This window comes from Crocodylus siamensis, chromosome 6 (genome assembly GCF_052110815.1).
Source record: "Crocodylus siamensis isolate JL-2025a chromosome 6, ASM5211081v1, whole genome shotgun sequence".
NCBI classification, from domain to species: Eukaryota; Metazoa; Chordata; order Crocodylia; family Crocodylidae; genus Crocodylus; species Crocodylus siamensis.
Window position 1 is genome coordinate 6,763,641 of NC_143400.1, and position 19,020 is coordinate 6,782,660.

At 65.3% G+C, this 19,020-nt stretch overlaps 3 protein-coding genes across 5 annotated transcripts; all 3 read left to right on the forward strand.

Annotated features, from left to right (window-relative positions):
• Positions 1-4,394: 4,394 nt before the first annotated feature.
• OS9 (OS9 endoplasmic reticulum lectin) lies at positions 4,395-11,707 on the forward strand. The gene is made up of 15 exons (XM_090056260.1): positions 4,395-4,567; positions 6,192-6,368; positions 6,584-6,647; positions 6,939-7,015; positions 7,259-7,357; positions 7,782-7,983; positions 8,082-8,204; positions 8,493-8,569; positions 8,841-8,883; positions 9,040-9,128; positions 9,582-9,803; positions 9,987-10,179; positions 10,284-10,448; positions 10,684-10,796; positions 11,255-11,707. The coding sequence occupies exons 1-15, from the start codon at positions 4,424-4,426 to the stop codon at positions 11,390-11,392; spliced, it is 1,926 nt and encodes a 641-aa protein (XP_089912386.1). The 5' UTR covers positions 4,395-4,423; the 3' UTR covers positions 11,393-11,707.
• Positions 11,708-11,899: 192 nt separating this feature from the next.
• LOC149860791 (glycoprotein-N-acetylgalactosamine 3-beta-galactosyltransferase 1-A-like) lies at positions 11,900-15,235 on the forward strand. 3 transcript variants are annotated; one of them, XM_090056261.1, is made up of 4 exons: positions 11,900-12,701; positions 13,373-13,640; positions 13,913-14,577; positions 14,784-15,235. In XM_090056261.1, exons 1-4 carry the CDS (start codon positions 12,066-12,068, stop codon positions 14,973-14,975), a joined length of 1,761 nt encoding a protein of 586 aa, XP_089912387.1. In that variant the 5' UTR covers positions 11,900-12,065; the 3' UTR covers positions 14,976-15,235. The 3 variants fall into 3 exon arrangements, with proteins under 3 accessions (XP_089912387.1, XP_089912389.1, XP_089912388.1); XM_090056263.1 differs by having other exon boundaries at positions 12,173-12,701; positions 13,426-13,640; positions 14,784-14,977; XM_090056262.1 differs by lacking the exon at positions 11,900-12,701 and having other exon boundaries at positions 12,711-13,640; positions 14,784-14,977.
• An 874-nt stretch (positions 15,236-16,109) lies between these two features.
• On the forward strand, positions 16,110-19,019 carry LOC149860792 (glycoprotein-N-acetylgalactosamine 3-beta-galactosyltransferase 1-A-like). Its single transcript, XM_090056264.1, has 4 exons — positions 16,110-16,248; positions 17,074-17,230; positions 17,605-18,266; positions 18,757-19,019. Exons 2-4 carry the CDS (start codon positions 17,089-17,091, stop codon positions 19,006-19,008), a joined length of 1,056 nt encoding a protein of 351 aa, XP_089912390.1. The 5' UTR covers positions 16,110-16,248; positions 17,074-17,088; the 3' UTR covers positions 19,009-19,019.
• The last annotated feature ends 1 nt before the right edge of the window (position 19,020 follows it).

Here is a 19,020-nt window from a genome sequence, read left to right on the forward strand (position 1 = left end):
TGGAAGTGAGCCCCCCCCACTTCTCCCAGTTCTGTTTGCTGAAGGTTGGCACTGACACAAAAATGCCAAGCAACCTCCTGGCTCAAATGCCCTTATTTGCTAATGAGCTGGTGCGGTTGTCTGGCTCCCACCCTCCCTCCCCACGACACCCCCTCGGCCCCCGTGAGAGGTCTGCACCTGGCCTGGCACTGGATCATGCCCCTTCCACCCAGTGCTGCACCCCGATGCAACCAGCTCTGGGGAGCAGAAGCTCACCCACCTGCTGCAACACGCCTGAAGGAGGTGGACCAAGGGCAGCAGGACAGGGCCAGGGCCTGCGGGGTGGGGGGCTGGAGAGTGGTCTCCCCTCCATGCCCCCCCACCCAGCCCTGCGCTGCTTAGGCAGGAAAAAGGATCCTTGGAGTTCGCAATTAAAATAAATCCGTGCCCAGCCCTGGATTTGGGGGGGGGGGGGCAGCCAGAGGTTGTGGCCAGCAAGGGGGGTGGGGCAGCCAGGCCCCAGGGACCCCCTCCACCAAGCAGGGCTGGGAGCTCATGTGCGATGGTGCATTGGGGGGAGCATCCCAGCATCCTTTGCTGCCTTGTGGGGGCACAGCTGCAATGCATTGTGGGATGCAGAGGGTGTGGCATCTCCCTTGGCACCCTGCTCGCTCATGCCTGGCTCTTGGGGTGATTGCAGCAGGGCATTGTAGGAAGGCCCTGGGAGGGCTGACCCTCCTCCAGCCGGTCCCCCCCCCCCGTGCTGGGTGCCCCCCACCCCTGCCAAGGGTGGACTCACCCCCCCAGCCTTGCCCATGCCCACCTCGGTCCGTGTGCTTGGCGCTTCCTGGGCTTGTCGGGCAGTGGGCACAGAGCCCCTCGCCTCACATGGGCATGGCCCCTGGGCAGCACCAGCCTGGGAGAAAGACACTGGGCTGGGTGGGGGCTTCTGGGCCCAGGTGACCCCTTTTTCCCCGGGGGGGGGCACAGGGCCTGGTGGGGGCTGTCTGGGCTTCCAGTGCCCGTCTCCTGCTCCGGGGGGTGGAGCGGGGACCCCCCATTCAGTGGGGTGCAGCAGAGCTGGGGAAAGCCCCTCTCTGATGCCAACTCTCCTTGCCTGGCTCCATGCCCCCCCCCCTCGGCCAGCAGAGTCCTGCAGTGCCCCTGGGCAGGGGCGGGCATGCAAACAGTGTTGAAACCCAGCATTGTCTGCGCCTCCCGGGGCCTGGCCGGGGCCCAGGGAAGCCTCTGCAGCCTCCTGGCTTCTGGTGTGTGGGGGGGTGTGCCTGGTGCCACCTGCCTGGGGGGCACCTCCCCATGTCCCTTTGCCTCTGGATGGACCTAAGGGGGGACGGGGACCCGGGTCTGAGCCGGGGAGGTGGGGGTGAGGCACCCAGAGACCCCATGAAGCACCCCAGGGTGAATGCAACCAGAGAAGGGAGCCCCAAATGCCCCTCCCATGCCCCCGTCTGGGCACGGATGGTGGCTACCTTTGGGTAGTGCCCGGCACGTCCCCCCCATGCGTGTGGGGGGGCTCTGCTATTGTCTAGCTGCAATGCAAGGCTGCGGGGGGCAGGTAGGACCCAATCCAGTCCCCCCAGGGCTGCTACCACCCCTGCCCCATGCCAGGCTTTGGGGAGGAGGAGGGCAATACCTTTGGGTGGTACCCAGCAAGTCCCCCCTCCGACTCCACTAGCCCCCTTGTGTGTGCGGGTCTGCCGGGGGGCGGGGGGGGGGGCTGCCAGGAGAGGGTACGGCGCGATCTGCTATTGTCTGGCTCCAGTGCAAGGGCGGGGTGGGGTCGGGGGGGGCAGGTAGGACCCAATCCAGCCCCCCCCAGTGCTGCCACCCCTCCCTGCCCCATGCCAGGCATGCGGGGGGCGGGCAATTCCGCAGCCCCCGTCGTGCTGCCCCGCCCTACCTGTGCCCGGCGGAGGGGCAGCCCGGGCTCGCTCACATCCTCCCGGCGGGGCCCGGCGCGGGCGGGATGCGGGATGCGGGCGGGATGCAGGTTGCGGGATGCGCGGCCCCGGCCGGGAACCGGCGGCGCCCCTGGCGGCTCCCGGCGGGACTGACTGCGGTCCCCACCCCCAGCCCTGCCTGGCTCTGGGGGTCCCGGGGGGGTGGCCCCTCCCTGGGCTCAGACAAAGGAATCCCCGCACAAAGGGAGGGGGAGGGGCTATGTTGGGACCCCCCCGACCCCCCCTTTGCCCCCCTGCCTGGCAGTGCCCAGGATCGGGACCCCCGGGAGCTCCCAGAGGGCGGGGAGTGCAGGCCGGGGGCGTGGGGCCGGGCTGGGTTATTATTGGGTGCATTGCCCCCAGCCAGGGGAGCAGCGCCAGGCCCTGCACAGACAACATCCCGTGGGAGTGGGACCCAGGTGCCCGAGGGCCCCCGTGGCCCCTCTCTGTAGCCGGGGGGGGTTATTGTCAGGACCCCCGAGTAGGGGCCTGTGTCAGCTCCCCACTGGGGAGGACACAGCGGGTTGTGGGGCTGTGTAATGCAGCTGTCCCAAGCAGGGAAACTGAGGCATGCTGCAGGATGGGTGCCAGGTGGGGCAGGGCAGGGCAAGGCCCGGGGCTGAGACCTCACCAGGCTCCTTGGCAGGCATGGGGCTGGTCCCCCTGCCCCGGGGGTCTCCCCTCCTCGCTCCCCTCCAACCACTCCCAGAGGCCCTGATTCATGGCAGCCTCAAAACTAGCTGGGATTGAGCCCGGGTGTTTAAGCCGGGCAGGGTGCCAGGCAGGGCTTGGCAGGCCGTGGGCAGGCAAGAGCCGCAGGGGAGCCGGGGCCTGGATGCAGATGTTCTCCCCAGATAACAATCGCCCCCCTTGTGTCCCTGCCGAGTGGCCCTTGGGCTGGGCACAAAGGAGTCCATTGTGCCCCCGGGGGTGGGTGGCTGCTGCCCGGGCTAGGCCCAGGCTGTGTGGCGGGTGTCTCTGGAGTGGAGAACACCCGGCTTTAACCCTCCAGTGTCCTCCGTGCATTGAACCAGGGGGCGGGCTTTGCTAATGTGGCTAGCTCTGGGGTGGAACAGCGGGAAGGAACTTCCCTTCCTATTGCTGAATGAAGGAGAAAGGGGGGCTCCCCTGGGCCTGGGCCATGAGTCTCAGGGTACCCTTGGTGCCCACAAACCTGGGGCCTGGGAAGCACCGGGCGAGGGCATCGCCCAGGCCCTGACCCTAACTGAATCTTCTCCTATTTATTACCTAGAAAAAGGCTTTTAATTTGCTGCTGGTAATGGATGATTCAGGCAGGATTCAGGCCGCCCGCTCCAGTTACTGGGTGGGCGGCACGGAGCTGCTGCCTCCCTGAAGTTGGGTGGCCAGGCCAGGAGTGAGCACGTGGCCTTGGCCACTCTGGGATCCGCAGTGACCCTGTGCCTGGGGCAAGGGGGCAGCGCTGGTGCAGGTGGGGGGTTCCCCCCACGACCCGGAGCCCGATCCCAGGTGAGATGGGCCCTGGCCGGCCTTCGCCCCCGCTCTGGTTACAGCGGGGCTGGGCGCCGTGGTGAGGTGAGCTCAGCAGGGCCGTGGCTCCTCCCTGGCATGCGAGCAAGTATGCAGTCGTGGGGGAACTAACCAGCTGCCTTGCCTGGCCTCTGCCCAGCCTGTCCCAGGACTGCTGCCCCCAGCGCCACTGCCCCAGAGCAGGAGCCCACCCTTGGGTCAGGTCAGAAGGCACTGGGGGTCCCAGAGACCCCCTCCCCATCTCAGCTGGTGGCTGCTCAGCCCCAGCCTGCATGCAGACCTGCCATCACTCCCATGCTCGGGGTATGCTGCCCCCAGCGCCACTGCCCCGGAGGAGGATCCCATCCCTGGGTCAGGTCAGAAGGCATTGTGGGGCCCACAGATCCCCTTCCCATCTCAGCTGGTGGGCCACCCTGCCATCACCCCCCTAGCCCAGGGCTGCTCCCCTAGCACCACTGCCCCGGAGCAGGATCCCGCCCCTGGGTTAGCTTAGAGGGCACTGGGGGTCCCAAAGGCCCCCTCCCCATCTCAGCTGGTGGCCCCCCCCAGCCCCACCCGGCTAAATGCAGGCCTGCCCCGGGGCTCCGCCCACGTGCCTCATCCCCACTGGAGCACGGTGACAGCTCCTTTGGGTCATGTGATCTCTTTCAACCAATCCCCTCCTCCCCGTGGCCGCAGAGCATCCGCCAGGGGCGCTGCTCCCTGATGCCGCTGGCCCTTTAAAAGCACTCGGAATGACGCCATTAGCTCCTCCTCGCCGCTGCGAGGGTAGGCGCAGACCAATCCCAGCTTCCCAGGTGACAGCCCCCAGCCAGCCTCACGCGCTCTTGACTAGTGACCAATGGGAAAGCCGGTAGCGGTGACTGGCAGGGTGGAGACCCAATCGCACGGCGCACCGCGGCGGCGCGGGGGAGGCGGCGCGAGGTCCTGCCGGGACGGGCGGAAGCGGCGGCGGGTAGGAGGGAGGGTGCAAGATGGCGGCGCGGTGGGTGCTGCTCCCGGCGCTGGCGCTGGCGCTGCTGGGCCCGGGCCGCGCCGGGGCCGCGCTCAACCTGCAGGAGCTCAGCGACCTCAAGTACGGCATCGAGATCGCGGCCGAGCCCGTGCTGGCCGGGCAGGTGGGACCAAGGGGCCGGGCTGGGTCGTGGGGGAGGTGGGCGCCCCCGCACCCCTCCCTGCATACACCCCCACGCCCTCGCCCCTCCCGACACACGCACGCACGCACGCCTGTCTCCCCTCCCCCACCCCCCGGCGGAGCAGGACAGGCCGGAGAGCTGGGCGGACTGGCACCAGATGAAGTTGAACACTTCCCAGTGTAAGGTGCTTCTCGCGGGGGCAAACAGCTCTCAACACACGTACGGGCTTGGGGGTGACAGCCTGACCTGCCCCGCGGCCGAAAGGGACCTAGAGGTAACGACTGACCCTCGCGGGAATACAAGGCGGTGGTCGGCGGGGCAGGCAGCGCCCCGGCACGCATCAACCCGTGTGTTGCGCGTCAGACTACGGGAGCGGTGCTCCCGCTGTACTCGGCGCTGGCGAGACCGCAGCTGGAGGACTGCGTCCAGTGCTGGGCGCCGCGCTTCAGCATGGAAAAACTCGAGCGGGTGCGGAGAAGAGCCACCCGTATAGTCGGGGACCTGCAAGACGAGCCATCCGAGGAGAGGCTGAGAGACCTGGGCCTCCTTCTCCCAAAGAAGAGAAGGCTGAGGGGACTTGATAACGGCTTGCTGCTACGTTGGAGGAGCGCATCGGGGGCTCGGTGAACAGCTGTTCACTAGGGCATCCCCGGGGAAGAGCAGGACCAACGAATATCAACTCCTGCAAGGCCGCTTCAGGCTCGATACTAGGAAAAACTCCTTGCAGTCAGGGTGTCCCGGCTGTGGAATAAACTCGTTCCAGAGGTGGTGCGATCACCTACCCTGGAGGTTTTTCAAGAGGAGACTGGACCTTGTTGGGGTCCATCTAACCTCAGTTGTCTTCCTGCCTAGAGTGGAGGGGCTGGACCTGATGATCGGCTGGGTCCCTTCCAGCCCCTAACATCTATGAAACCCTAGCACCCCCTGCCCCCCTGAGGGGGCTCAATCCTGACCTGGTCCTAGCAGGGCCCAGCGCCTCCCATTACCCTGTCTCCCCTGTGCCCTGGGGCGGGGGCACCTATCACTAACTGCTTCCGAAGCCTACCCTGGGTCCCCTGTGCCTCAGTTTCCCCACCTGCCATGCCCTCTGCCTCTTACCTGCTGTTTGGCTGTAGTAGAGCAGGGCACAAGCCCCGAACTGGGTTCCAACAGCGACTGTTGCCAGCAGCTCCAGCTGCCTGGGTCTGGGTAGGAGCAGCGCAGGGTAGAGATAGTGATATCTGCCTGTTTTTAGAGATAATCATGTCTTGCTGGTACCTGCTTCCGCCTTTCTAAAGTCATCTGAGCGTGTTGCTCTGTAGTCAAGTCTATCCACTAAGCAAACACAAGATTTTTGAGGCTGCTATATTGGTGGCTGGCCTGTGCTCTGCCCCCAGAGCTTCACCACAGAAGTGGCTGCATTTCTGAGGTGGGTTGCACAAGGGGGATGGGGTCAGCTGTGTGAGTAGCCAGGGTTGCTGCATGAGGCTATGAGCAAACAGTTAATGAGGGTCATGGGCAGATGGGCAAGGAAAGAGCCAATGGTGCCCTTTGCCCTGGTCTTGGTGCTGCTGGCTGGACACAGAGCTCAGGGGAACCCTGATGGCCCTGTACTGCCCTCCCCCAGAGCCGGGCCGAGGACGTGGTGACCATCTCCTCCAAATACAAGCAGAAATATGAGTGCCGCCTGCCGCCAGCCGCCATCAAGATCCACCGGGAGCCTGAAGATGACCCACAGGGTTACAGTGGGCTGGGCATCACGGAGCTGCTGCGGCCCATGGGTGCTGCGCCCTGTCTCCATAAGGTGAGGCGCCTGCCTGCACTGGAGGCTGGACGTGGGATGGGAGGCACCCGCCACGGAGCCTGCTGGGCCATGGGTGGGGGTCGCCCCACAAACTCCCTGTTGCCCCCACTGGTTCGAGGCTCAGGCAGGCCGTGGTGGGCTCAGAGAGGGGGGTGGGTGATGCGTGACTGGAGGGGGCCCGGAGTCACATGTGTCGCCCACCTTCCCCCCCTCAGACCAAGGACTGGTGGACGTACGAGTTCTGCTATGGGAGGCACATCCAGCAGTACCACATTGAAGGTACCGTGGGCCAGCCACGCTCCTGCTAGGGCTATGTTGCAGCAACACACATGTGCATACATGCGTGTGTCCATGCCCTGTGTGCCCAGTTTTCACCCCCCCCACACTTTTTATTTAATGCCCCCCTTCCCTTGCCCAGACAGGGCGAGGGATCCCTGAGTCTTGTCATAACAGAGCTGAGCCCGGCTTGCCAACACCCGTGTCCCTGTATGCGTATGTGTACACGTACGTGTTGGTGCTACATGCACACAGGTGTGCAGGCTGTAACAGCGTTTGCCCTTGGCTCTGCAGAGTCTGAGATCAAGGGGGACGTCCTGTACCTGGGCTACTATCAATCTGCCTTTGACTGGGACAATGAGACTGCCAAGGTGGGGGGCATAGGGGGTTATTGGGGGGGTGGGTTTCTGTGGGATGAGAGGAGGGCATCAGCAGGGGCTGGGCTTTTTGGGGCAAAGCTGGGGCTGCTGTGGGTGGGGGGGATGGGACAGGCTGGCTTGCGGGTGGCAGCAGGACCTGGTTTTCCGGCAGCAGAACCTATGGACTTTCTGTGGCCGCTGTGCCTCCATTTTTCCACCTAGAGCAGGAAGTGACTTGTGGTTGCTTGCCCGCAGGCCTCAAAGCGACACCGTCTCAAGCGCTATCACAGCCAGACCTATGTCAATGGCTCCAAGTGCGACCTCAATGGTCGTGCCAGGGAGGCTGAGGTCCGGGTAAGATGGGGAACAGCTGTGGGGGGTGGGGGATAGGGTCTGGCTTTTCACTGCCTGGCTGGTTGGCAGCGTCATCCCCCAGTGCTGCTTTCCTGGCCTCTGGGGTGGGCATAGAGGTGGTGATTGGGGTGGGGAGAGGGGTAATTAGCTGCCAGGAGTCATTAGACCCTGGGCTGTGGCGGGGGTGGGCATTGTGGGGGTGTCTGGCTAGAAAAGGGCTCAGGAAAGCTCTGGCTGGGCTTGTGGGGAGCCTCTGGCTGGAGGGCAGGGGTGGGTCAGGCAGAGCTCTGGCCAGGGGATATCAGTGGGGGTGGGGGGCTCTGGCTAGAGAAGGCCTTGCACGGGTGGGCTGGGGGTTTTGGGGGGGGGGTCTGGGGGTAGGGCGGCTCTGGCCACACTAGTGTCCCCCTCACCTCTCCCCCAGTTCCTGTGCGAGGAGGGCTCGGGTGACTACATCGCACGGGTGGATGAGCCGCAGTCGTGCTCCTATGTGCTGACAGTGCACACGACCCGCATCTGCCACCACCCCTTCCTACGCCCGCCCGCAACTGCCGCACCCCAGCCCATCCGCTGCCAGCCTGTGCTCAGCCCTGCCCAGTACCTCCAGTATGTCCAGGCCCAAGTCTGTGAGTATCGGGGCTGGGGGAGGGGGACAATGCGGATGACAGGGCCTGGTTGCCCCCCCACGTACCCATGGGTGACCCCTGCCCTCGGCCTCTCTCAGCTGACACTAAGCGCAAGGTGGAGGAGATCTCGGAGGAGCTGCGGACACTGGACACAAGGCTCTGGAGCGAGCAGGACCCCAGCCTGGCCAAGCCCCCACCCAGGGAAGACCCTGCTCTCGATGGTATGACAGCCGGACGCCTGGGTTCCTCAGCTGTGTGGGGTGGGGAAGAGCCTTGGCTTGTGTAGGCCACTTGGAGAGCATCCTCTGGTTGCAAATGGGGCGCTACCCCTTTGAGGACACCTGCATCCACCTGGAGGTGCTCACCATGGTGGGGGGGGGCAGGTTCTTTCCCTTGGGGGGGTGGGAGGCTTGGCTGGAGGTGCCAAGTGGGGATGGGGATGCAGCTGCTGGCACTGCCCCCCTACCCCCGGCACCACGCTCAGCACTGCTCGGTCTGTCTGGTTCCAGGTGAGCCCAGCCCGGCAGAGGATGCTGGTCCCCGAAACCCCCCACCCACAGCAGATGACCCGTTGCACCCCACCAAGGTACAGCCCCCCTGCCCACTGCCATGGGTGCTGTGCCTGACCCGTTCTCTGGGTGCCCTTGACTACTGTCCTGGCTCCTGCTTCCTTCCCGGCTGGGCCAGCAGGGGGCGCCGTGTGTGTGGGGGTGTCTGTGTCCAGCCAGGTATGGGGGGGGGCAAAGCACTGGCTGGGCAGCATGGGGTTAAGCAGCCTTGGCAGCAGAGGTCTTGGTGGCATGTGACCCCATTCGTGCCCCCCCATGTTGTGTCGTTTGGCCTTCCCCCCCACCCAGGAGGAGGAACCCACAGTAAAGGCGCCTGACAGCCCCCTGGCAGGTAAGTACCTCCAGGTGGGTGAGGGGGGCTCGGGGCAAGGGCTTGTGCCATGGCCCCCACCCAGCTGAAGGATTGGGGGGCATCGGGGTACCTGGCACCAGCTGTACCCTGATGTGCCCCTTCCTCCCCCACCCCTGGGGCTTTGGCCCCTTGCAGATTTCCACCGGAAAATCCATTTCAAGGTGATTCGGAGCCCGGGGGACCTGGTGCAGCTCATCGAAGAGCTGAAAGCAAATGCCCAGAAGGTGGGCATGGACTGGGAGGGGCTGACATGGGGCTGAGCATGCTGGGGGGAGGGGCTGCAAGCCAACCGTGCGCCCCCCTGCCCTCTAGCGGCCAAACTGCGCTGGTGAGGGGTTGGTCTGTGCTAATTGGCGCTGCTGCCAGGCATCCGGCTAAGTCCTGGGGCTAATGCCCCCTGGGCGTCCCCCATCCCTTGAGAACTGATTCTAGCTCAGCTTCAGGGCCTACCCCAGCCCCGTGCCTCAGTTTCCCTACAGAGGTGTTCGCACCCTGAGATGCACTTTGAGCACCCCAGCTCCAGGGTTGCGGGACCAAGCCCTGCCTAGGGGGTTTAGGTTGCTGGCTCTTTGTTCCAGCTGGTAGATCCCAGCCCAGGGCCTGAATTCACTGGTGCCGGGGGGGAGAGTGCGGGCATGCTGTGCCAGGTTCACCGCTGATTCACCCTACCCACTCAGGCCAAGGCAAAGGCAGCTGACCCCAGCCCAGAGCCCCCTGGACCGGAGGAGGTGGCAGCGGAGCCTGAGCCCCCTGAGGAGGAGCAGGATGAGGCTGAGGCCGAGCTGCTGGGCGCCTTCGAGAAGGAGCTGCAGGAGCTGCTGCCTGGTGCCCGCTCCCCACAGCTGGGGGCCGAGGTGCGGGCCCGTGTGGAGAAGGAGTTTGACAACATCCTGGACGAGGTGAGCCCCAAGCCGGGGTCCCCTTCCCCAGCCTTGCCTGGCACGGCCCCAGCCCCCCTCAGCCGGCTTGGGCACTGCTGCACCCAGGACATGGCCCCAAGGGGGCACCACTTGCACCTGTAACCACTATTGGCTGGCGGGGTGGGACCCTGGAGTCCTCTCACCTGCCTGCATCCTCCCCAGGTCGAGGACGAGCTGGAGACGGAGGGCCTGAAGGGTGAGTTTGACCGCACCCGGGCTTCCAAGTCACTGGCTTCCACCCTCAACAAGCTCATCGACCGCCTGGATGCGGGCACGGGTGTCCCCAAGGGGCACAAGGAGGAGGAAGAAGAGGAGGCTGAAGATGACACCAGCCCTGCTACCAAGCCGGAGGCTGGTATGGCACCCTGGGGAGGAGCTGGTGGTGCCAGCCTGTGCCCCACTAGTTATGGGGCCCCTGGGCCTTGCTCCGGGCACCAATCCCCTCTCTTTCTCCCCTAGATGGTACGGATGAGCGAGTGAGGGTGCGGGTGACCCGGGTGCGCCCAGGCAGTGCCCTGCAGAAGGAGCTGCGCGTGCGGGAGCAGGGCAACGAGAGCCCGCGGCTGCGCCACCTCGAGCGCGAAGTCCGGGACCTGCTGGACCGTGAGGGGCTCAAGGCTGAAGGTGAGGGCGTGGGCGTGGGGCCCAGCACTGCCCAGGGGACACCGAGAACCGCTCGTTGTCTGGGGCAAGCTAAGCCCTGGGCTTGGTCTTTGCTTGGGGGGTGTATGGGGAGGTGCCACGTCCTGGGGAACCCCGGTGTCCAGGCAGCACTGGCTCTGGGGCTCTGTACTTGGCATCGGTGGGCACTGGGGGGGGTCTAGACCTGCCTGACCCTGTGGGTGCTGCTGCCTGGCAGGGAAGATTGAGATCAAGATCGTGACGCCAGGCGGCTTTGGGGATGAGGACGATGCCCACTGGCTCTCCGACGAGGACACCCGCCATCTCAAGGACATCTTTTTCAACATCCTGGTGAGGCGGTGGGGTCTCTGGGCAGGGGGCGGAGCTTTCTAATGACCTTGACCCCCCCTCCCTCCCCTTTGGCTCCTATCAGGGATTTTTCCTTGGCTCTGGTCTACCCCTACAGGGAACCAGGCCCAAGCCAAGTGGTGGGGGAAGGGGTCCAGGAGTCCAGGCATCCTTGGTTTGTTTCCCTTACCCACAAAGCTGTGCCCCTTCTGCCTTTGCCTACAATACCTCTCTGATGCAGCCAGCTCTGGGGAGGAGCAGCTGGGCTGTTGGGGGGGGGCTGTGTGGTCTGCAGGGGTGGGGGAGTCTCCCTTTCTGGCTCTGGGAGGAGGTTATGGGGGGTGTCTCTGCCTTGGCACCCAGGCTTAAAGGGACAGTGCCATTTTCACCCCAGGGCCTGGGGAGATCATAGCCTGGGGGGGGGCATGCTGTGACCCTCCCCCCCCATCCCTGCCCTCCAGATCCAGGGCACAGAGGAGGCCCACAAGGAGCGCCGGCGGCAGCAGCAGCTGGAGGACAACTACCGCCTGGTGTGGGGCCGGCGCCAGGACGACCCCCCTGTGCCCACCAGTGCTGACCCCGAGGAGCCGGACTTCTGAGCACCCCCTGCCTGGCACCTCCTCCCCCCCCCGGGGTTTGGGGGCGGGGGGTGATCAGGCTGTTACTATGGCAATTGCTTGAGGGGGGTGGGGGAGCGTGTCCCCTCTGGTGCCCTCTGCTATGAGCCCCTCCCCCATGCCCAATGAAGGGTGTGCCCATGGGGGCATTTGTACCTGGGTGTGAGCTGCCTTGCACGCACTAGCGAAATGGCCAGGATGGTGCTAGCTATTAGGGGGCGCCAGGACCTTGCCAGCTGCTTGTCTGGGCAGAGTGGTGCTGGGAGGGGGGTTGGACTTGGCCTTTTCTCCCCCCGGCCTGGGGGAGGGCACAGGCAGGGCTGTGGTGGGGGAAGGTTCTTGCTCCTGGGGGGCTGTGGGGGAGTCTTGGCCCCTCCCCCCCCCGCCAGGGCCTGGAGCAGGGTGCCTGTGCTTGGTGGGGCATCATGGGGGGGGGCGGGGATCCATAGGCAATGCTGTAACTCAGGGTGTCATGGCTGAGCCAGGCTGTTCCGGGGGGTGGGGGGGGGGCATCACCCTGTGGTGCCCTGTCTTTTGGGCTTGAGCCACCTCTGCTTAGAGACTTGTTGCCTCTGTTTTGGGGTGCTGGGTCCCCTCCCCAGCCAGACAGGGCCCCCCACTTCCCCCAGGGCTCTCACAATGAGAGAGGAGGGGGATGGGGGTGCTGTGTCTGCCTAGGGCAGGGATCTACCTACCCCCCAGTCCTCAATGTGGGTGGGTGGGCAGGGGCAGGGCTGGGGGGGCATTTCCCCCTCCCCCAGCTGTGGCCCTCATCGGATTTGCATCAATAAAGTGCGGTCGTCCCCATCTGTGCTCCGTGGGTTGGCGCCGGTCCCACCCCCCCAGCTCAGCTCCCCAAGAGCCGGCCCCATGCCCCCCAGGCCAGGCTCACTGGCCCACCTGGGCAGTGCCCACCTCCAGTGCCTGGAGAGGGGGCAGGTGGGTGCCAGGCTGTGCCCATGGGGGGGGCAGCTCTCCCCTGCCCCAGTGGGTGGGGGCATGTGCCAGCCCTGCCCTGCCAGCTTGTGGGGGCCCCGGGCGGCTCCCGCGCGCCTGGGTTTTCGGCCGGGCCCCCCAGCCCCAGGCGGGAATCCGGCCGGACCGGATCTGCCCTGCCCTGGGGAGGGGCCCGATCCCAGCGCTGCCCCCACCCCCCCCCGGGGGTTGTGGGGCAGGGCTTCCGCACCAATCAGAGGCGGGGCTCGGCTGGTGGCAGCCAGTGAGCTTGCGGGGGGCGGGCCCCGCTGCTGGCTGGATACAATGTAGCCCCCGGGGTGTCCCATCTGGCAAGGTAACACTCCCCCCGGGACCCCCGCCCCCATCCCTGCCCCGGGCTGGGCTGCGGGCACCAGGGGGTTAAGTCCTGGGGGGGCAGTTGCACTGGCAGGGGTATAAGGCCCGGGGAGGTGGTGGGGCAGGAGGGTGTTGGGGCATCCCCAAATCTGTTCCCATGCAAGCACCTCCATCCCTGAGGGCCCCTGGGTAGGGGTATACGGGGGGGGCACAGGGCGTGTGGGGGGTCCTGCTCCAGCCCCCCATGGGGCAGGTTCAACTGCGTTCATACTCTCTGCTCCCACCCCCTGCCCCATCTAGGCTAGGGGCTGCCCCCCCCCCCAGTTCTTGGCTGGCTTCCAGCTGCCCCCTGGGACCCACTGCTTCATTAGCAGCCGCTCATCCCTAATTAATAATGCATTGCCTGGGATGTCCAGATCCCTGCCAGGGGGGCACTGCCAGGGCTGGGGGCTGCTCCTGTGCCCCCTCCCCAGCCTGCTGCAATGGCTCTGGGTTTCTCCTCGGGCATCTGCCTCGCTCACATGCTGGCTCCAACCTGGGCACGGGGCCAGTTTGATGCCACCCTAGGTAGGGCCAAGGGAGCAAATCCCAGGCTGGCATGAGCTATGAACTTCCTTTTGCTTGCTGCGGTGACACCCTAACGAGCCGCTTAACGATTAATCCGTGGAGCGGGCGGTGCTGGCTCAAACTGTCTGGCCCAGCACTGTCCCCGCCCCTCACAGGCCAAGCTGGGTGCCCCGAGCAGGCACTGCCATGGCTGTGCTGGGCTTCAAAGCTTCATGGCTGGCCCTCAACGCGGGCATCGTGGCTGGCTTTGTCGTCACCTTCTACCTGCTGCACGGCGCGCCGCCCCCGCTCTCCCCCGAGAGCCCGCCGCACCATGCCACCCTTGCCCCCGGGCCAGCTCTCCTTGGCACCCTCCACTCACCCCTCCCAGGTGAGTGCCACCCCCAGGGCTCACGGGGGTGGCTCAAGGTGCCTGGCCCTGCTTGGGGGGGGGGGGACCCGTGGGCACCTGAGCTGGGGTGGGGCCCATGTAGCACCCCTGCCAGCTCCATTTACTAACACCGGACTGAGCTCCAGTACCACCTCCTGATCGCCATCTCCATCTGCGGACGTCTGGCCCAGTCCGTGGCAGGGTTAATATGGGTGGGTGGAGAGGGCCATGGGCATCTTCTGGATGCATCCCCATGCTCCCATGGCCCCCAGGCGAGAACAACACAACAGCGGCCGAGCTGTTCTCCAAGGTGCGCATCCTATGCTGGGTGATGACGGCACCCCAGAGCCTGGAGACCAAAGCGCGGCACGTTCAGGCCACGTGGGCTCGGCGCTGCAACGTGGTGCTGTTCATGAGCTCACAGGCCGATGCCGCCTTCCCGGCTGTGGGGCTGGGCACCCGCGAGGGCCGCGACCAGCTGTACTGGAAAACCATCCGGGCCTTCCAGCACGTGCACCAGCACCACCTGGCCCAGGCCGACTGGTTCCTCAAGGCCGACGATGACACCTTTGTGGCCGTGGACAACCTGCGCTGGCTGCTGGCCGCTCACGCGCCCGACCGCCCCATCTACTTCGGCAAACGCTTCAAGCCCTTTGCCCGCCAGGGCTACATGAGCGGCGGGGCCGGCTACGTGCTGAGCCGCGAGGCCCTGCGCCGCTTCGTGGCCGGCTTCCAGACCCGTGTCTGCAGCCACACGAGCCCCGTGGAGGACCTGGCCCTGGGACAGTGCCTGGAGAAGATGGGGGTGGAGGCGGGTGACTCCCGGGACACGCTGGCCCGTGAGACCTTCCACCCCTTCCCGCCCGCGTCTCACCTCACTGGGAAGTTTTCCAAGAGCTTCTGGTACTGGAACTACTGCTACTACCCCATTGTGGAGGTACGTGGGTGCCTGGCGGCTTCCCCGTGGCCCTCATTGCCCCCCATTACAATGCACCCCCAGCCCAGAGGCCATGGTGATGGGCTCCCGGCAGGAGGGGGCTTGGTGAGCTGTGGCCTGATCCTGGGTGGGGGGTTCCGGGGGTGCTGGCCTGGGAGGGGGGGAGCTGTCGTTTTACTGCCCCCCACATCCCCTGTTCTCTGCAGGGGCCTCAGTGCTGCTCAGACCTGGCCGTGTCCTTCCACTACGTGAATGGGGAGCTGATGTACACACTGGAGTATTTTGCCCACCACCTCCGCGCCTACGGCTACCGTCCCCGCTACCAGCCACCGCTGCGCCTCCAGGACTGGGCTGGGGGCAATGCCACGCAGCTGGCGCAGGGCAGCCGGAAGCAGTAGAGGTGGGCAGCGTAGCTCCATGGCATGTGAGCCACGGGACTACAGCAGTGCCTTCCCCTGCCCTCCCCCCGGAGAAGTGAGCCTGGTGTGTGGGCCCCCCCAGCTGTGGCACCCAGTGGAGTGAGGCTTTGCCCCTGGGCCATGAGGCGTGGCAGCTGGGGTGCCCTGGTGAGTGGCTCCTAAGGAAGGAGGGTGGTTGGGGGGCGGGGGTGTCAGATTTGCAGGGAGAATCTGCCCTGGGATGAAAATGTGTGTGTGGGGGGGGGAAGGGGGCAGAAGCTCAACCACAGCCCCCAGTACCGGGGGGGTCTGCCATGGGCCATACCAAAGCGGATAGCACTGTGGATCGTAGCACTTCATAGACTGATCTGTAGCATCTCTCAGCTCCACTGGCTGTCCAGCCCTGCCCTGGGGGTGGGGGGCCGTGGGGGCGTCTCCATGAATAAATGCTCCTTTGGTACAAGAATAAACCTGGTGTCTGGATTTTCGCCCTCTCCTCAGGATCCCTGGTTTGGCCTCTGCCTTGATGCCCCTGCCCACACCACAGAGGGTGCTGCTGGTTGTGCCTCTATGGGGGTCGGGGTGAGGGGGTGGGGGCACATCTATGCCCCCAGCCCTAATCACCCTGTCAAGCTCTAGCCCAGATTTTGCTTCAGGGGGAACTGGGTGGTGGCAGGCAGCAGCAGGGATGTTTCCAGGGGCTGCCCCACCCTGGGCAAACAACTGGCAGGCAGCCTAGGCACTGCCCTGACTGTGTCAGCACCAGCTAAGAGCTGCCCCCCGTGCCCCACCCCTGGGACCTGGCTGGGGTTTAGGGGGATACACCCCCAACCCCCTCCAGCTGTGTCCCATTCACCAAGCTTGCTCCCCTGTTCCCTCCACACCCTGCAACTGGCAACACTTGGCTCCCCCTCCCCTTCATCGCAGGTGGGTGCAGAGACCCCCACACCTCCCTGAGGCAGCCCCTACCTACACACACACACTTGGGCAATAGGCCCAGCTCAGGCCCTGTCTGGCACCTGCAACATAAGTGAGTGCAACCCCCTCACCCATATCCTGCCCCCCCTACCTCGGCAATGCCCTTTTGCCCTTTCTTAGCCACCTGCTGTCTGGCACCAGCACCGCCCAGCATCCCAGCTACGCAGGCGTGGCAGGCGGGGCCAGGCCGGTTTTGCAAGCTGGGGTCACCCAGTGATATCGCCGGAGCAGGTGCCGCTCCGGGAGGGGCCCAGGAAACTGGCTCCAGGCACAGAGCAGGGCGTGGACCAGCCAGGTGAGCGGGGGTTGTGGGGGACAGTAAAGGGTTGGGGTCCGGGAGGTTGAGGGTGGGGGGTGCCCCCCTTCTTTGCCAGCCACAGCCCCCCAACCCCTAGGTGAGGGCTGGAGAACCACAGGGTCCTCTTGTGACCTTCTCTGGGGTTGGGGGGTCTCCAGGAGCGGGCTCAGCTCACGGCCTTCCCCCCCATAGCCATGGCTGCAGTGGGGTCCAGCTGGGCAGCTGCTGGCCTAAGGATGCATGTGTCTGCGTCTAAGGTGGATGCCAGGGTGGGGTGTGTGTGTGCAGAGGTTGGCTTTACCCCCCTCCCCGCCCCAAGGCCTCATCATGTCCCCTGAGCTCAGCTCCAAGCCCTGGGCTTAGCACCCCCCGGTCCTGCCCCCCGATCTCACAGATAGCCATAGTGAGAAGGGGGCCATGGCCAGGGTCCCAGTCTCCATTGCACCCCCCCCACATTCACCCTCCCAAGCCCTCTGCTCTGTGGACCCCCCACAAGACCCGCCCCCACCCCAGCCAGGCCCATATGGCTACAGCTGTGGGCCACAGGCATGCGATGTGCCCACACCCTGGCTGCCGCCAGTGGCTGCGTGCTGCAATAGCAGCTCTTTGTTGGCGGGGTGGGGCGGGCATATGTGTGTCTCCCCCCTCGCCCAGAGAGTAAACCCAGGTATTTCTTCATGGTGATCGCTGTGTGTACACCTGCTTTGGGGGTTGGGGTGGGGGTCTCTGAAGTTGGGGGGAGGTTAACCCTTGCAGCAGCTGTTTCTGACTCTTAATTGCCCCCCCCCACCCCCCCGCCCACACCGGGATTTGCCTCTGCAGGCCGGCCGCACTGCCATGCAGCTGCTGTGGACGGCTTTGGGCACAGTGACTGGATTCGCTGTCATCTTCAACTTCCTGTCCCAGCTGGACCTCACCATGCTGTCTCCAAAGTTCCTCCCTGTGCTAGCCCATAGGGTCATCCATGAGCACCCCACAGGTGAGAGCCCACCCTCCCTACCACCCAGACCCATGCACACAGGGTGGGGGGCCTAGAGGATGCCTGAGTTGTATTTTGGGCCTACAAACACCTTCCCAGCTGTGCGCCTGAGTTTTCCTGGGCTGCAGAATGGGCACAAGAACCCAGAACTTGGGGAAAGGCAGGGGTGAAAGAGTTGGGGGGGGGTAAAAAATCTCCTCTTGTAGCGTAAAGAAGGGGTAAAATCCCTAGCCCATCGTGATGGCAAAACCCAGGAAAATGAGCCAGGCCCTGTTGTTGGGGGGGCGTGGGGAGAGGAAGCAGGACACTGGGCTGGGCAGGCTCCCAGCTGGGTACCTGTGTAAGCCACCGTGGGCATCTCTGTGTGTCCCCAGAGGACAACACGACAGCGGCCGAGCTGTTCTCCAAGGTGCGCATCCTATGCTGGGTGATGACGGCGCCCCAGAGCCTGGAGACCAAAGCGCGGCACGTTCAGGCCACGTGGGCTCGGCGCTGCAACGTGGTGCTGTTCATGAGCTCGCAGGCCGATGCCGCCTTCCCGGCCGTGGGGCTGGGCACCCGCGAGGGCCGCGACCAGCTGTACTGGAAAACCATCCGGGCCTTCCAGCACGTGCACCAGCACCACCTGGCCCAGGCCGACTGGTTCCTCAAGGCCGACGATGACACCTTTGTGGCCGTGGACAACCTGCGCTGGCTGCTGGCCGCTCACGCGCCCGACCGCCCCATCTACTTCGGCAAACGTTTCCGGCCCTTCGTGGCCCAGGGCTACATGAGCGGCGGGGCCAGCTACGTGCTGAGCCGCGAGGCCCTGCGCCGCTTCGTGGCCGGCTTCCAGACCCGTGTCTGCAGCCACACGAGCCCAGTGGAGGACCTGGCCCTGGGACAGTGCATGGAGAAGATGGGGGTGGAGGCGGGCGACTCCCGGGACACCACAGGCCAGGAGACCTTCCATGCCTTCCCGCCTGAGCGGCACCTCCGTGGCGCCTTCCCTAAGGACCCCTCCTACCTCAGCTACTCCTACTACCCCGTGCTGGGGGTAAGTGTCCCAGGTCACCCCTTCCCCAAGCTTCCAGGGCACTTGTGGCTGCTCACTGCCCTGCCCCTCATTAATAAGCAGGCTCCACCCACCCTCCATTAGCTCCACCCACTTGATAAGCCCTGCCCAGTGGCAGTGCCCTGTGCGGGGTTTGTGCCCCTAGGGTTGAGTCCCATCCTTGCCTCGTCCTCAACTCTCCCATCTTCCCCAGGCCCAGCTGGAGGGAGGGGCGGTGATGCCCTGCAGGGCTCCTAAGCAGGGCCTGGGTTGGGATTGATGGGGGCAGGGGGGTGAAGTCCCTTCGTGACCCCATCGTGGTGCCATCCCTAGCCATGGCTGCACCCAGCACAACGGGGCGAGGGATGTGGGGTGGGGGGTAATAGAGTCCCCACTGTAGCACCAGGAACCAGGTGGTAGGAGAAGTGCTGGGGGTGGTTATTTATTGCCCTCCTACCCCAGCTCAGCCTGGCATCTCCCCCTGCCCCGCCAGGGCCCACGGAGCTGCTCGGACCTGACCATCTCCTTCCATTACGTGAGCCCGGAGCAGATGTATGAGCTGGAGTACCTCACGTGGCACCTCCGCGCCTATGGCTACCGGCCCCGGAGGCAGCCAGTGCCTGCTGGGCAGACCCCCCTTGCCACCAAGCACCGTGGGCAGTTGAGCCAGCCAGAGCATGGACAGACACAGGGGTCTGGGGTTGGCCCCTTTGCCCATGGTGCCAACGACAGCCACGTGGCATAGCTCCCTCGTTCC

Bases quoted from the DNA above. Each gene is read 5' to 3' on its own strand.
- OS9 (XM_090056260.1), top strand. From the start codon at position 4,424: ATGGCGGCGCGGTGGGTGCTGCTCCCGGCGCTGGCGCTGGCGCTGCTG. The intron at 7,358-7,781 runs GTAAGATGGGGA...CCTCTCCCCCAG, and splicing joins CCAGGGAGGCTGAGGTCCGG to TTCCTGTGCGAGGAGGGCTC. The intron at 9,804-9,986 runs GTGAGCCCCAAG...CATCCTCCCCAG, and splicing joins TTGACAACATCCTGGACGAG to GTCGAGGACGAGCTGGAGAC.
- LOC149860791 (XM_090056261.1), top strand. From the start codon at position 12,066: ATGGGGGTGCTGTGTCTGCCTAGGGCAGGGATCTACCTACCCCCCAGT. The intron at 12,702-13,372 runs GTAACACTCCCC...TAATCCGTGGAG, and splicing joins GGGGTGTCCCATCTGGCAAG to CGGGCGGTGCTGGCTCAAAC. The intron at 14,578-14,783 runs GTACGTGGGTGC...TGTTCTCTGCAG, and splicing joins GCTACTACCCCATTGTGGAG to GGGCCTCAGTGCTGCTCAGA.
- LOC149860792 (XM_090056264.1), top strand. From the start codon at position 17,089: ATGCAGCTGCTGTGGACGGCTTTGGGCACAGTGACTGGATTCGCTGTC. The intron at 17,231-17,604 runs GTGAGAGCCCAC...GTGTGTCCCCAG, and splicing joins CATCCATGAGCACCCCACAG to AGGACAACACGACAGCGGCC. The intron at 18,267-18,756 runs GTAAGTGTCCCA...CTGCCCCGCCAG, and splicing joins CCTACTACCCCGTGCTGGGG to GGCCCACGGAGCTGCTCGGA.